At 39.2% G+C, this 16263-nt stretch overlaps 2 protein-coding genes across 7 annotated transcripts in view; both read left to right on the top strand.

Moving 5' to 3' along the window:
• Positions 1 to 16263, top strand: part of LOC310826186 (tigger transposable element-derived protein 1-like) — a 1677490-nt gene that overhangs the window by 382233 nt on the left and 1278994 nt on the right. The window lies entirely within an intron of this gene.
• CACNA1C (calcium voltage-gated channel subunit alpha1 C) overlaps positions 1 to 16263 on the top strand; it is a gene marked incomplete at its 5' end in the record, with an annotated part of 442620 nt that overhangs the window by 284052 nt on the left and 142305 nt on the right. For 4 of the 6 annotated variants that reach the window (XM_083699782.1, XM_083699786.1, XM_083699785.1 and 1 more), the window contains 2 exons: positions 4318 to 4421; positions 7625 to 7797. In XM_083699782.1, coding sequence (XP_083555908.1) covers positions 4318 to 4421; positions 7625 to 7797 — 277 coding nt within the window. Of the gene's footprint in view, positions 1 to 1994; positions 2021 to 4317; positions 4422 to 4808; positions 4913 to 7624; positions 7798 to 16263 lie in introns of those variants that run through there. The other 2 variants (XM_083699787.1, XM_083699784.1) reach the window with 2 other exon arrangements.

Below are 16263 nucleotides of genomic sequence, written 5' to 3'. Positions count from 1 at the left end.
AAGTTCTGCAGAAAAAGCCTACATCTGCTGTCAAGGATTTGGGTTTGTGATTAATGGCTGTATAGTCAATGTGCTTTGGCAAATTGCCAAGAATTTTTTTAAAACCCAAACATAGAGTCAGGGTGCTCCTTTTCATAATAGAAAAATAATGTTCTGCTGATAGTTTCATGAGACTTTAGAAACAAGTCCTCCTAACAAGAAATCATAAGTCCTTCATAGCCAGCAGTTTGTGTAGAGGCCAAGTGTCCATGAAATAGCAACTGTAGCTCTATAAAATATATTTTTATGTGTTTTGTCACATATCCTATAATTGGTCCATCCCTGCCCCACACCAGGGTGACGGAGACATTGTGTCAGTATCAAATAAGTATAGGAATTTGGCATTGTTTATCTGCACTACAAATATACAAAGAACTAAACTGCAAAGAAACATTTCTGTGGTGCAGCAGGACTGATTTCCCATTTACTGCTTCTCTGACAGTAGCTCTGCTCCAGTTCTGATAGCTTGATAATTGTACAAACACAGTTGAACAGAGGGACTCTATCTGCAGGATAGCAAGTCTGCTTGCTCTGTTTTTCCTAATTTTAGCAGCTTTTCTTAGCCCTATGCAAGTTCCATAACTAAAGGGCTAGCTCCTTCTGTGTAATCCTCCTTGTCCACTGAGGCCCAAAGAGGAAGCCCCAATTGGAACTACCACCAAAGTCTACTGAGATTGGTGTCCCTACTTGATTCCCGTATATACCCAGTAGATCCCTACAGTCTACAGTTTCCAAATATCTCAGAAACCTGCTCCACAGTAACTCGTAGCAGAGCTGTTAGCATGGCTGCTCCTATTCTGTAAAATAACAGTCTTTTCATGATATGACAGGCATTTTCCAGAAACAATTAGCAATATTCCTGTTCCAACAGACTTTCCCAGATGGATAATTGGGGCTTTTCCATCACTGTCTGTTTGGTATTGTTTTAGTTTTGTTTTAAATCTGTTGTTTAATTCTGCTGTTTTCTGCATTTTTTTTTTAGTTGTTTTTGTTGCACATTGCCTTGAGACAATTATGGTGACTATAACTGTTGTTATTATTGCTGGGGACTCAGGAAAGGAACCCACTGTGTGAAACTCCTGCTCTGGGAGATCCTCTGCTCTCGTCTTTATTGGTTTTCCAACACTCACAAAAGACCTGTTTGTTTTTTGCACTGATCAGTGGCTGCATTTCTGCTCTTTCTTGATACTGTTGTTGTTCTGCTGCTGTTTCCTTTTGTGTTTTTAAATGTATTTAATTTGTGTTATTAATCATTAACATCATTAATGATGTTAGCTGAGTTGGAGGATAAATAAATTGTGCAACAAGATTAAATAAAAAACAGAAAGCTACAAAGTGACTGACATAGCACCACAGTAGGTGCTGCCACACTAAAGGCTAATCCAGACTTCATTTTGCACCACACTTTCCAGGCACAGGTCCACGTTTTGTAGGCCACACAGGTTTTGTTTTATCCCACTGCTTTCCTGAGAAAAACCATTGTTCAACACTGAATCGGAATAAGTTGACACAATTTGCTCACTAAGGCTGCAGTCTAACCATCCTGATGTTGATGACTATGAGAGAGTATTAAAATGAATTGCAAGCCTCCATCAGCAGAGAGGAGTGCCACTAATGAAGGAGGGGGCTCTGCTCTGAGTGGCTGGGAAGCTACTGCTGGTGGCCCTCCTCCTGGGGAGCATTTTACCACCCTGTTCTTTAATTTATATTTAAATTGGCACTGAATGGCTCATGTACACACACACACACACACACACAGAGAGAGAGAGAGAGAGAGAGAGAGAGAGAGAGCACTTAAATTAAGGAGTTTTATCATGCCAATTTAAAAATTGTTTTAAAAAACTGCTTCCTTTCCAACTCCAGCCATTTTAGCAACGTGTCTGTTGTTTTCAGTTAGAAACTTCTGATGTAAAACACGTCTGTTCCAGTAATGCAGCACTTTGTAACAAGGCATAGCAGAAATCAGCCATAAACAGCTTCAGTAAGTACTATGGTGCAGATTAAACAATTGATTTAAGCAGTGGCTGCTCAGGTGAATTGTACCCTTCCCTGCCCACATGACTTTGTCATGTCCACTAGAGTGAACAGAATGTATCAGGATGCACCCGCAGAAAAATCACAATATTCCCAAGAGGGTAGAAAATCAGCTGCAATTTGCATTTGTAGCTTAAAATGGAAGAACAGTGATTATAGCTCTAGGAGCAGCCTAAAGCTTTTGGCCTACCCCTTTCTCAACTTTACAGAAAATAATCCTCAGGGTAACAACCATAATGGCAGCAGAGATAGGACAGGTATCACTGAGTCTGAAGAGGGCTACTTTTCTTTACAGCTGGCAGCATAGGGAGAGGTTTTTCCACAACTGAGAAGTTTTAGGAACCCTTCATAATATTATTTGAAAAATTAAAATATTTCATTGCACTGCAGTATTAAGTATATTCACATCCCTCTTTGATGAGTAAACAGCAGCTCCCCATTTTCAGAGAGGCAGCAGCTTTGGCAGTGGCAGGCAAAAGGATTTGTGAAATTTTAGCAACCACTTTGTTCTTTGCATGGGGACTAGATAATGAACAAATACCAAACAGGACTTGTAAAGCATTCACAAAAGCAAAGCAAAAGCATGCCCCAATTTTATTCCATCTATTATATGTTTTATAGGTTAATGCAAGAAACAGGATGTGCGCATCATTAGTTTGACCCAACAGGAATGCCTTTATAGTACAGCAGCTAGAAGGGTTACCTATATTCATTTGTCCAACACCCAAGTACAAAGACTCTTCCCTCCCTTTTCCTTTTGCCACTCAAGTGACTCTACACAGTGTAGAAATGTCCTCATTCTGGTGTCAGCATTCATTGTTCCTAATAGGAACAGAGGAAACTGACATACTGAGTCAGACTCAGTCCACGTAGCTCAGAATTCTGTGCACTGACTGGCAGTGCTTCTTCAGGATTTCGGGAGGGGGGGCACATTCCCAGCTCTTTCTGGAGATACCAGGGACTGAAACTGGGACCTTCTGCATGCAAACCAGATGGTCTATAATTGAGCTATGGGTACCTCCCTGGGCTTATACTGTACAGGTTTGCTTTGAATACAATGGCTTTAAATCTTTTGTAATCATTTGAAATTGAGGGGACAACCTGTTCAGTTGCCACAAGGAAGTTCAGGTGTCATGATGCTATAGTAAAAAGTGGAAGTCTTAGTTATGAAATGTCAAAATTATACTTCTTTCCCTGCTTTTTTTTAATAACAGAGATGGAACCTGGAGGCAGGAAAATTGTTCTGCTTTAGGAATGTGCTACTTGAAGCCATTGCTTCAGACTATTTCATAAGAATGCTGGGCTTGATGCAAAATACATTTATGAGTAAAAATCAAGAGCAGAGGATTTGATTGTAGCTATATGGGCAGTTTTACCTTCCCCAGTATGAATTCCTGGATAATATTTTTTAAAATGCTGTGGTTCAGTCTTGCTGTGCCAATGGGAAGGCTGCTTTTTTACAAAGTGCATATATGCCTTGTTTATCCCAAAGCGGAAGGAAACATGGTAAAGACTTGCAGATATTTACTGAAATATATATACATAATGTACTTTAGTATAAAAACAGTGGTAATCACAGCACATTTCCTTAACCCTGATCTCCAGTTTGGGTAGTTCAGTACAAATGGTTACTCCGAAAACAACAAAAATAAACGTTTGAATCTTTAAACAAAACTAGATGGTTGCTGAGGCACCACCCAAACTGTATTCAGTGTGACCATCTGCTTTGATAGAGCAGCAAATGGGGGTGGGGACACACACAGAGGAAAGGGTGTTTCTTAACTTTTTTGTTGTTATTATTTTAAAAATGTAATCTCTATCCAGTTGTTCACAAATATATTATGTCTATATTTTGTAACTGAGGGTTTCTCCCCCCCCCCCTTCTTCCTCTATATTTTAATATGCTGAAGGCTATAAATAATAATCTAAACAAAGGATCACTGGAGTAATTGAAGTTCTGTTTATCACCTAGGACATAATAAAAATGTTATGCTTCTCTTATATCAATGAGTAAAATAGGTGGCTCCCAATATATCTGGTTTAATTTCACTCTCATGGACACATTCTGTTTTCACATGGTATTTTAAGTCAAAGGCCCTTCAAAACAGCTAAAATTAGGTATTAGCTAAAATATGTCCAACTATCTGTTTTATCCACAGGCCTTATTTGCAAACCTTTCTGTCTTCTTTCCCTAATCCATTCTGCTTTCTGTCTCTATCTTCTAACTATCCTCCATCTTTCCAGATGCAGGACGCTATGGGCTATGAGTTACCCTGGGTGTACTTTGTCAGTCTGGTCATCTTTGGATCCTTTTTCGTTCTTAATCTGGTTCTTGGTGTGTTGAGCGGGTAAGCTGCTGGTTTTGGTGTTATTTTTTCCCCCTCATGCTGCAGGGCAAGACTCCAGAATCAGGGTTCTGTGTCACCAGAATCCTTTAATTGTCACAAGCAAAACCAAGGGTTATATTTGTTATGATTTCTACATTGATTCCCCAGACTGTGTCTTGCCTGTGTCTGACAGGCAAGTTACAGCACAGTATACAGTGGTAGGAAATTCACTTGGTAAGGTGACCAAATACTTAACTCAATCTATACTAAAGTAGGTAGAAAATTTACTTCCTGGTTGGTTGAACCGAACAACAAATTCAGCACTGGTGACTCAAGTTCCCTTTAACTGGAGCCTTGTAATGCTCAGGAATGGAACTTTCCACACTAACTATCATTCCACTCTTCCAGGTCAATGATGCCATAGGAAGGGACTGGCCCTGGATCTATTTTGTTACACTAATCATCATAGGGTCATTTTTTGTACTTAACTTGGTTCTCGGTGTACTTAGCGGGTAAGCAGTACCTGGAAAAATGTTTGGAATTACTATTGTTGTTGTTTAATTACACATGCTTCTGTATTATTCTTTATGTTCTTTCTCTTGGGTTGAAGATATGGGCCCTGATCCAACATATTCCCAATGTCATCTGCTAATGTTAGTGGGATTTGGATCAACTTTACCTTATAAATGGACAGTGAAAGTCTAAATGGCATTAAGCAGCCTAAAGTAGTGGGGTGGGGGTTGAAAGCCAGCACTGCCAAAAGCTAGCAGTGCTAGGTGTAGAAAACACTCCCCACCCTTATATATAACATTGTTGGCATTGAAACTTCACCCCGATATGTTGCCCCTGGTGGAAGTAATTAATATAGTAAATAACATTATCATAACTCATGAGCTTATAACTAGAATTTATGAGTGGTTTACATGGGGTCTCAGTAGGGATTGGGAAGCACAGGTCTAATTACTTTGATTATTATTGGCTTGATAAACTGACATCACAGCAGAACTGGCAAATGTTGGCTATGTACTTGTGTGTCACAGAGGATTTTCAAAATTTTAGAATTTGAATTCTAAGACCCCTGAGTGATTAAAGCACATAAGTTGTCTATATGCCGTAGGTCTTTTCTTGTTATTACATTAGTGAAGCAGTTTCATAACCGTTTAATGAAATGTTGACCATAGAGAGAAAAATAATACCTATTGCTTATTGGGTGATTTCCATTAATTTCAATGGGATTATTCTGAGAATGACTAACGTTGGATATCACCCTATGCATGTGACATCATGGTAAATAAAAAATGAATGAAAGTATATGAAACAAATTTTAACCTACTGATATGATTATTTGTTCAATTTATATCCCATCCTTCCTCTGGAAGGTGCTTCTCAGATTATTATTTAATCATTGAAGGACAGGGCAGGTTTTTTGTTTGTTTTTGTTTGCAGTCTTCTGAAAAACAGGGGTCAGAAACAAACAAAAATGGTGGTAACATAGGAAAGATTTCAATTTTTACATTTTATACATGTCAGTTTAAAAATGCAGGTTGCCCATTAGCTGTATAAACATTTGTTACCGTACACACTTAGCAGATTGCGGATTTGTTCTGAGGAAATTGCTCACATGAATTAAAGGGTAGTTCAGTCAACAAGCCTTTTGATAATTTGCTTTCTTGGTATGACAGCTAACAAGCATAAATAATTGATGCCCATTGTAAGATGTGGAACTGAATGGAAATTGCAGTCATTTCACAGAATAATGCCAAATAGGAATCATTTGGAGGTCATTCTTGGTCATATATTGATACTGAATAGATTCAAATTAGCACCATAGATGGAATTTTTAAAAGAATTTCATTTGATATTCCCAGAGACACCAGGCCTTCATAGATCAGATTTTAAGATACTGGTTTTTGTACTACATTGCTGTTGTTGCTGTGGAATGATTTTTCAAAAACACTAATTTTTCCAATATTATTATCCTTGCAATAACTCAATAGTAGAATTCCTTATTTGCCAATAATCTTGGCCATTTGATTGCCCTTTTCACCCATTGCTGTCCTTTTTGTTTGTATATATTTTATTTGTATATATTGCTTGTTTTATGTTGCTATGGCTGTTGGCTAATGCGAATAAAGTTTATCTTATCTATCTTACTCATGTAAAAACACACTGATTCCCGGACCATCCGCAGGCCGTATTTAGACAGTGATTGGGCCGGATCCGGCCCCCGGGCCTTAGTTTACCTACCCTGGGCTAGAATTATTCAAAAAAAATTTACTTATTTGCAAGCAGAAAGCCTCAAGTTCACTTGTCAGATCTCTACTTAAAAAGATTACAGGGAGCAGGATGGGAAATAAGGATGGGAATCATTATTTCTAGTTGATATTTTGGGAGCAGTTGGTACACAGCAGCTATGAAAATGATCAGACTATCTAAAGAGGCATCAGACAAATATGAACACTAATTTTTCCACTTCCTAATTCCCCATACATTAAAGAGTGTTAACAATATTCAACAAGCCTTCAATTTGCAATAATGTTTATACCGTGCTTGGAAGGAGAAAGGCATTGGATTTCTCACTATCCATCTTTTGTTTACAGTTCCATTCCACCGAGCTTCAGCTTCTAGTAGAAGCACTTTGTTTTTTCCACATTAGTCATATGTGTGATGTATCCATCTACCTTATGGCAAAGCTGTCTTCTAGAACTGATCTACTGAGCTGTTTCTGATCTTCCTGAGGGTTAAGTGGAGCTTCTTGCAATCCTCCACTTTAAAGTCTTTATTATGAGATTCCTAAGAGAAGATGGGGCAAAGCCTGGCATGATGACAGATATACATTGGCACATACAGAAGCTTGGAGTTTTGCCTTGAGTTGAGAAAAGACTTTCCTTATGTTACTGCAGTACAGATAATAGTTTGTTCAAGATTATTCAGAATAATATTTTTCTGCAAGCATTTTATAAGAAATAATAACAAAAATTATCATTAATTCTCTTTGAGAAATGATTTGAGATACAGAACAAGTAGCTGACATTAACATCTTAAAGATAAGTCATTGTTTATAAAACAGAGGAATCGCATGGATTAATATGGGTTGAAATTAATATGGACAGCCAAGTTACCATAGCAGGAAATTTATAATCTCCAGTGCAATTCAAGCTAATTCTTTTCTATCTTTCTTTTGGTCTCCTGTTCTCATCCTTTAATCCCCTCCCTCTTGCCAGGGAGTTTTCTAAAGAGAGAGAGAAAGCAAAAGCTCGAGGTGACTTTCAGAAGTTGCGAGAGAAACAACAGCTGGAGGAGGACTTGAAGGGATATCTGGACTGGATAACTCAAGCAGAAGATATTGACCCAGAAAATGAAGATGAGGGCATGGATGAAGAGAAGCCCCGAAACAGTAAGCAACTCTCCTCTGTTTGTCCTAGGGTGTCTAGCCAGCAATTAATGTTCTTTATGGGCTGCATTAATGAACCTATGCTCAGGAACTTAGAAGGGTGCACCCAAGCCTTGCTAAGATAAATTTTTGCCATACTGCAACACTATCAATGTTTGCTACATAAAACTGGGGAAGGGAATGTAAGGTCCACCACCAGAGGTGTCGTGTGGCAGCAGAAAAAATAAAAAAAACTTTCCATGGTGGAAAACAAAGCCAGGTACTCCAAGGGTGCTTGGGGGCATGTTGAGGGAGGCTGTGGATCCATAGGATCCCATTTATTCTTGGTCCCCTGACACACCCACCCCGCAGTGCCAGCCAGGATAAAGAGATGCATCTTCCAGTCACCAAAAACTATATGGTGAAGTTGCCAGACACACCTCTGTGGTAAGGAATTACAAAACCTTGGGACTGCCACAGAAAATGCCCTCTCCTGCATTACACAGACACTGAGCTTCAGAGGACAACAGATCTACCAAAGAGGGTTCCCGCTTAATACCCAAGAGGAGCTGTTGGGAAGCAGACAGTCTTTCAGATATTTGGGACTTGAGTTGTTTAGGGCTTTAAACACTATCATGAGCACTTTAAATTGGGCTCAGAAACAAAGAGGCAACCAATTTGTGAATGCTAATCACCTGTTGGTTTCTCTTACCTCCACTGAGAGATTGATACTCACCAGTATTAGGAGCAGTGCTTTTTTTTCCAAAAAGACAAGTTTAGGGGTGCTCTAACTTTCCTACTCATATTGAAATACCACCCCTCAATGAGGCCAAACATATATTCGCAAATGTTTAGGGGTACGCATCCCCCTGCGTCCCCCCAGAAAAAAGCACTGATTAGGGGAATTAGTAAGAATGCTTCTAAAATCCATCCTTCTTTATTTCTCTCTGGATTTTATTAATGTCATAATGCCTTGTCCTGGTCACATGGTGGCATCAATGTTTTTGCTTTCTGTCACTGTGTTTTCAAAATTTGTAATCATGACATCACATTCTCAATATCACACTGAGTGCACACATAACCCTCCCCCCCCCCCAATGCACATAGCCTTTTCCTTATTAAAATATATGTATCTTAATGTAATGGTGAGTACAACTGAGTGCTAAAAATAAGTCTGTGATGCTTTAATGTGTCCTGCAAATGGCCTAGCTGGGGGTGGGGGGTGAACCCATGATGAATGGGAGAAATGAAGGGCTGCAACAAGAACCAACAGTGCATTCACCATTTCTGAAATTAATTAGAAAATTTCATTTTGAATAATTGGAAGACAGGCAAGGCAGAACACTGTGGAAGAGAAATCTGTCCACCCATGGGCACTGGTATTTGGCAGTGTTTCAGATAATGAAATGGGATACAGAGAATCTTATCCTTTCATGCTCTTTTTTAATCGGCATAGAAAACCTCTACTCTTTATTAACTCCTGGGGATATTATTCTTTCATTTATGTTGAAATACCGGGTCTTGAGCCTTTCATACTATTAGCCAATTAACAGACAGTTCTTTTGTTCTTAACATTCATTGTTGAAATGTTCATTATCAGCTATATTCTTTTGGACAGGGAAAACCCAAAATATTTCCATAGATATACTTTGCTATCCATGTCAAATACCAAATAAATAATACCTGATCAATTCTTTATGTGGCCAAACAAGCATAGATTTTCATTAAAACTATATCCTGTCTTTGTGCAGGCACCTTCATTAAAACTTTTGCTTGAGTAAAAACTCAAGAGATAAGCCTTGGAGAATGGTGTTAGCTCTTTAGCTAAATGCTTGCATTTCCAAAATCAACCAAATTTATTATAATTTATTTAATATGACTATAGAGTTATTAATTATGAAAAGGAATTAAGATAATAAAGCAGAGAAATGCATTTGTGTATCAGACTTCTATCCTACTTTTTAAAAAGAGTGCTTTGATACTATTAAGAGAGATTCTGAATAGATTTTCCTAAATTACCGCTGAATCGCCCCACTGAGCGGCTGATGTGCACAAAGGAAAAGATGCAATTGAATTAGGATTAGATATGCCCCTCACCACAGATACAAGGGTAGTCAGGGAAGGTAGCAGGTTTCATTCACATCATAGTGGTGCATCCAAATGTATCCATTTCCTTTTCGCATACAAATAAGTTGTTGCTTTTCAGTCATATGTAAAAAAGCAAAGCATTGTATTGGAGACACTCCCAACTTGTAGAAAAGATCTACCAACCAGCCTTAACTGAAAGAGTCTGCACAGAAGTGTACAATTTGTCTATGTGCTCTATGTTATGCAGTATAGCTCTCAAGCATACCTACAATATGCTATTGTCTCTCCACATAATGGTGGGAATTAGCTAGTTATATAAAAGGAAGAGATATGCATGCATAGGTCCCAGGTTCAACTTGTTGCATGTCTAGGTAGTACAGGGAAAGTCTGTATGTCTGAAACTGGAGAGCCATCACCAGTCAGTGTAAACTGTAAACAATATTGAGCTATATGGGCCAATAGTCTGACTATAATAGCCAATAGCCTGACTATAACTACATATGGAATGTATAATATTAAAAATGGGAACCCATTATGTTAAACCATGTATACCAAGCACCCAGTTTCAGAGTGTTTCTCAAATCCTAGAAGGCTTATGATAGATGCATATTGAAGATTGAAAAAGGAATGCATTATGAAGACAGTTATTGGATGACAGACAGTATTTATGCGTGCTGGATATACAGATAATCAGTGATATAAGATCTACCATTGAAATTCAGGGCTTAATGTCATTTATTGGTCGTTAATCTCAAGAAGTAACCAGTGGTATGTTTTGTTTTTGGAAGAGATATTACTTTAAATACTATAATGTTGGTGCCTGAATTTCAACTTTCAGGTTTGCTTACATACTACCTAAATGCAAACTTGACTCCTACTTTGTCTGCTGAATCAATGCCACAAAATCACACAGTAGTTCCTTAAGTTGTTTGAAATCAATCTTGAAGTCCAGAGCGCATGTCGGACCACCACCAAAACTGAGTAGGGACAGCAACATCATATTAAGAAGCGCTAGATTAACTGATGGACCACTTGGTTCTGGCAAGGGAATGATGTGATAATGAGGCTTCAGTTCCATACCACACCATACATTAAAACCACATGTCTTCCCACAAAGAATCATGGGAACTGTAACTTAATTACAGGATTCTTTGGGAGAAGTCATACACTTTAAATATATGATGGGGATGAGACCATTTGTTCATGTCAGATTGGCACAGAAGTCAGACGATGAAGAAAATAATCAAGCAGAAGTTGGATACATCTTTGATGGGGTTCTTACTTGCTTCATGTTTGCCGTTTAAATGGTACCTCTTATTTGCAACATTGTTTTCATTTGTAATTAATAGTTAAAGGTGTATTTCAGATGTCGGATTATCTTTTGTTAAAGCTTGATGAGTTTTACAACCTGAACCTACACATCCAGAAATAGGCACCACTGAGTTCAATACAGCTTAGTTGAAGGGGATTGTGTATAGGACTGCATTCATGCTAATTCTAATAAATAGTGTAACATGGGCATAGTTGTGGACTATTTGGGAACATGGCTTTTGGGGTTATCCTGATGAGCACCTGCACATCATATTTACCACTATGCCATTGCTTAGACCTATAGGGATGTAAAAGAAACACCTCCTCTTATAGGATGCAGTTGAAAACTAGCAAGACTTTAACAGGACTGATGCCCAGAATCACCCAGATCCTCATGTAGTTAAGCTAGAAAAACAATGGAAATCTATGTATCTCCCATCTTAACTATGTAGAAGTGGCTAAGACAGTTCATGTGGTGGTGACAGCTACAAGGATTTTGGTTGTATATCAGCGCTGTCTGAATCTCAATGGGAATATGATGTAAGTGAGTCTGTATGAAAAAGACAGAGGTTAGAAAAACAGACTGGGGCATCTGATGGAAAGAAGGAGACTGATAAATGGTTCAAACTTTCACAGGAAAAACAGATATGTATTCAAAAGCAACAAAAATTTTCTTGGATGGTTTTATAGGATGTTATTGACCTTTTTGGTCACCTTGACATAAAATGATTTGGGAGCAAACGGGTAGAACACCCACCAGGCTTGCTCTTTCTGCATTCATTTGTGGAAGCCAGGGAGCTTCAATGGGGTTATACTGCTTTTCCCAAATGCTGGTGCCTTAAGAGGTTATATGAAAAATAAAACGGCTGCTTACTAAAACAGCCCACATTATATTGTTCATGGGCAGTCCCATAGTTTAATTTTAGTTGCTGAAACATGTGTGCACGTGTGCATCCAGTTCAGTAGCGTAGTCATTAAGTAGACAGCTACTTTGCTTCTTGGTTTTTGTTCACTAATAGATGTACAGGAAGTGTCAAGGAAAAGTCTGCTTCCTTTTGGAATGGAAGTTCAACATCCATATCTTCTCAAACCCACATTATTCCCCCTCTGTATTACCAGGCACATAGCCTGATGGAAAGGAGTTAGAATATTTTGGCTATCCTATATAGCTGTGATATTTGGGGAGCTCTTCTTGTATTAAAAAAAAACAGCCAAGGCACAGCGGCAGCAGAATTTGCCTAAGTGAAAATCATGAAATAGCAGAGGTTGGGAGCCAAGCTGTTTATCAGTTCATCTCCTTAGCTCACCAATTTAGCATCTGGAGAGCCGTGCCATCCAGACCAATTCCTTTTGCTCCTCAAGCACAAATACCACAAAACAAAATACAACGTCATGGAATGATTTATTATCTGCCATCAAAAATTGATCGAAGGGGAGAGTGCAACAGTGTCTACTTTTATCTTTATCCACTGAAGTGGAAAATAATCATTCAGTAACCAAGGAAAGATTAGCTGCAAATTCTAACAATTGTAGGCATTATGCAAGAGAGCCTGACTAAAGCGCCACAGGAACAGCAGTTACTGTGGTGGTGGAATACACTGTGTGTGTCTTGGGGGAACAGGGGGAGAATTAGACACATGCCAGAACTTTCACAGAGAAGAAACTATTGTCATTACTTGTCACTATGTCATTACTTAAGGATCCATAATTTATCTCATGCATGCTGACTTGAAAGTAAATGCTGCAGCTGGCACCAATTTTATCTGGGATTAGGGAATGTGTCTTCCTGGTCAAAGGATTTGTCAAAGGCCAACTAAACCAATATTGTTGGTCCTACATTGCTTGGGGCTGCATGCACACCATTCATTTAAAACTTCCCTCAGCGAATCATGGGAGCTGGCATTTAACTCTTATAGAACTGCAATTCCAAACACCCTTAACAAATTGCAGTTCCCAGGATTCATTGGAGGAAGTCATGTGCTTTAAATGTGCACAGCCTGGGTATGTGCACAATCTGGATCCTGCCATGGTTTGGAAAAATAACAATAAGCAATGGAAACAACAGTCACTAATGTTAACATTACTGAAATTCCCAGTGTTTCACTTTAATTAATAGTTTTATAGCTTCTGCAGTATGTGAGCAACTCTTATTACTTAGAGAGGGATTCAACAAGTTTTCAAAATAATTAGGAGCATATTTTATGTTTCTGGTGCATCTCTCAGGCAGCAGTAACATTGCTTCATTGTTCCATAGTTTTCATTGCCTCCGTGTTCCTCCTCTTCTCTCTCTGTTTCAAAGGAACCTGTGATCATGAAACAAAATGGAAGTTGAAAAAGAAAGCAACAATTTTAAAATAAAGAATAAAAACTTATCACCAACCTTTCATTGTCTTCTCGTAGTTGCTAGTTGAATGCAAAATAGAACCAACCAGTGCACCCAAGGATAATCACGACAACAAGGACAAAAGGAGGAGGGAGAGAAGAAAGAGCCATTGGCTTGAGAGTCAGGGTCCAATGCATTTGGGATGATAATAAAATGCTTAAAAACAAACCTGTATTAATATTATAAGATTCTAATTCTAAGGAATCCCATTGCCTGGACTTTGGCTCCAAAAATTTGTAGCCTTTAACTCCTCTATTATTTTATTGTGGGATAGTTCACATATTATCCCAATAGCATGGTAACCTTTGATAAACCAATAAACTCTCCAAGTAAACTGGCTGAGTGGTTACCATCACATGCTGCAAGATTCTCTTGCCATTCAAAAAGTACAAATTTTCAAAGCATATCAGGCCTGTGCATCACAATAAACTTTAATTTTAGAGAACTACCCAGAAGCTCCAACCTGCCTTTATTTTTAAAAAAAGAAAATTGGTGCTACACCTCTTCTTCTTCTGCAGGGAAGGAGAAAGATTGCAGAGTGAGAAACCTTTTCCTAATCCCACCTTAGAAATAAAAATAAAAGTTGGTTTACAACGTACCAAGTCTATTTGATAGTTTATTTTTTTAATTTAATTTCTCAATTTTATTTCTCAAATTTATTTACTTTCTCAAATTATTTAACTACAATTGTCTCTAAGCAGTGCACAAACATCTCAATACAATGGAAATAAAAATCAGTTAAAATAGCCACATGATTTACATTTGTTACAAGCACATTGTGATCTGCCTCTTTGAAATCAGTTGTGTATGGCAGTGTTTCCCAACCTTGTGCCTCCAGATGTTTTTGGCCTACAACTCCCATCATCCCTGACCACTGGTCTTGCTAGCTAGGGATGATGGGAGTTGTAGGCCAAAAACATCTGGAGGCACAAGGTTGGGAAACACTGGTGTATGGCCACATGGGGAATTATGCCTCAGGCTGAAGGAGCTGTCCTTAGTGACAGGATATATTTTGTTCCAATTCCTTAATAAAACGTAAACAACATTCTGATCTATAGCAATACCCACACATAACACATGACAGTGGGATAGTGCACAATTTTAAAGTAGGAAGGGAGTGGAAGTAGAAGCCTTTGCTTAAAGAAGAACACCTACCCATACATCTGAACTGTTTTTTATTCATATTAACATTACCACAGCACTGGAGTCTGCTGTACCCTTGCAGCAGAAATAAAATACAGATCTCAGCCACACTTCTCATTCTAGTACAATAGTGTCTTCAGCTGATTTCAGAAGTGGGTATGGTGGGTTGTTGTTTTTTTTAAAAAAACAAATAATTAAATTTATATCCAAACCTTCTTCCCAGAGGGGATCAGGACTGCATGGGGTGATCATGGGAGAAGACAAAACCTCCATACTCAGCAGACTACTACAGGACCACAAGAACGGCCTTTTCTGCAGACTGTAAGACCTGGGGTAGCAAATACAGGGAGAGGCACTCCTTCATGTAACTGGGTCCCAATTCATTCAGGGCTTTGTAAGCTAAACTTAACACCTTACATTGGGCCCAGCAGCAAACAGGAAAAAAGTGCAATTCTCAAATAATTCATTTTATGTGATCTTTTCTTGGTGCACTGCTCAACACTCCTGTGGCCATAGGAGCCACCTCCTAGAAGCTGAGGAGGCTTTGCCCCCCCTAAAATATTTGAGGGGGCCAAGCCCCCCCCCCAAGTTGATCATAGAATCATAGCATCCTAGAGCTAGAAGGGACCTAGGATCATCTAGTCCAACCCCCTGCAATGCAGGAATCTCAGCTGAAACATCCATGACAGATAGCTGTCCAACCTCTGCTTAAAACCTCCAAGGAAGGAGAGTCCATCACCTCTTGTGGAAGTCTGTTCCACTTTGAATGTACATTGCCATTCAAATCATGAGCATGCACTGTGTCATGTGATTGATTATGTGGGGCGGTACTTACCTGCCTCCCCCCATATCTTATTTAAGCTGGCACCCCTGCCTGTGGCCATCTTTTGCACCAGCTTCAGCTTTTGGACTGTGTCCCCACCACCACCACCTCACAAGGTGATTTTACAAATAGAAACTTTGCTCTCTTAAACCATCCATGAATGAATACCATGCAAATCTATCCTTTGAAACTATTGCTTAGGAATCTAAAATATAGTATCATCATGATCAACTCACAAAGAAAGCATTTCCTCCTTCCAGGAGGGGAGGGGTTGTGAGTGGGAGATGATTCCCGCGTCATGCAGGGGGCGCTCCGCCCCCTGTTTCAACTCCAGGGCTGGCACGCCACGCCGCTCCCCGGTTGGGCACCCAATAGGGAAGCTCGGCAGGGGCGTGGCTTGCTGCTCAAATGCAGCCGCACCAGCCATCCCCACCATTGCACACACATTTTCTTATTCTGTGTCCACGTGTCTTTATTCCACAAGTGGGAATCGGGTCCTCGAATCACAACAGAGTCCTGGCAGTAAAAAGCAAAATCCTAGCCTTTGTGTTTCCAGAGAGAATCTTGAAAGAAGCTGTTTGATAAAACCCCCAATCCCAAGTCATATTTACTAGGAGAAGAGAATGATAAAACAGCCTTACCATACATGGCTTCTCCCAAGGAATCCTGGGAACTGCAGTTCCCAGAGCTGCAATCCCCAGCACCCTTAACAAACTACAGTTCCCATAGTTCTTTGGTGGAA

This window comes from Podarcis gaigeae, assembly GCF_964106915.1.
Source record: "Podarcis gaigeae genome assembly, chromosome: 10".
NCBI classification, from domain to species: Eukaryota; Metazoa; Chordata; class Lepidosauria; order Squamata; family Lacertidae; genus Podarcis; species Podarcis gaigeae.
This window is presented reverse-complemented; position numbering and strand designations above follow the sequence as displayed.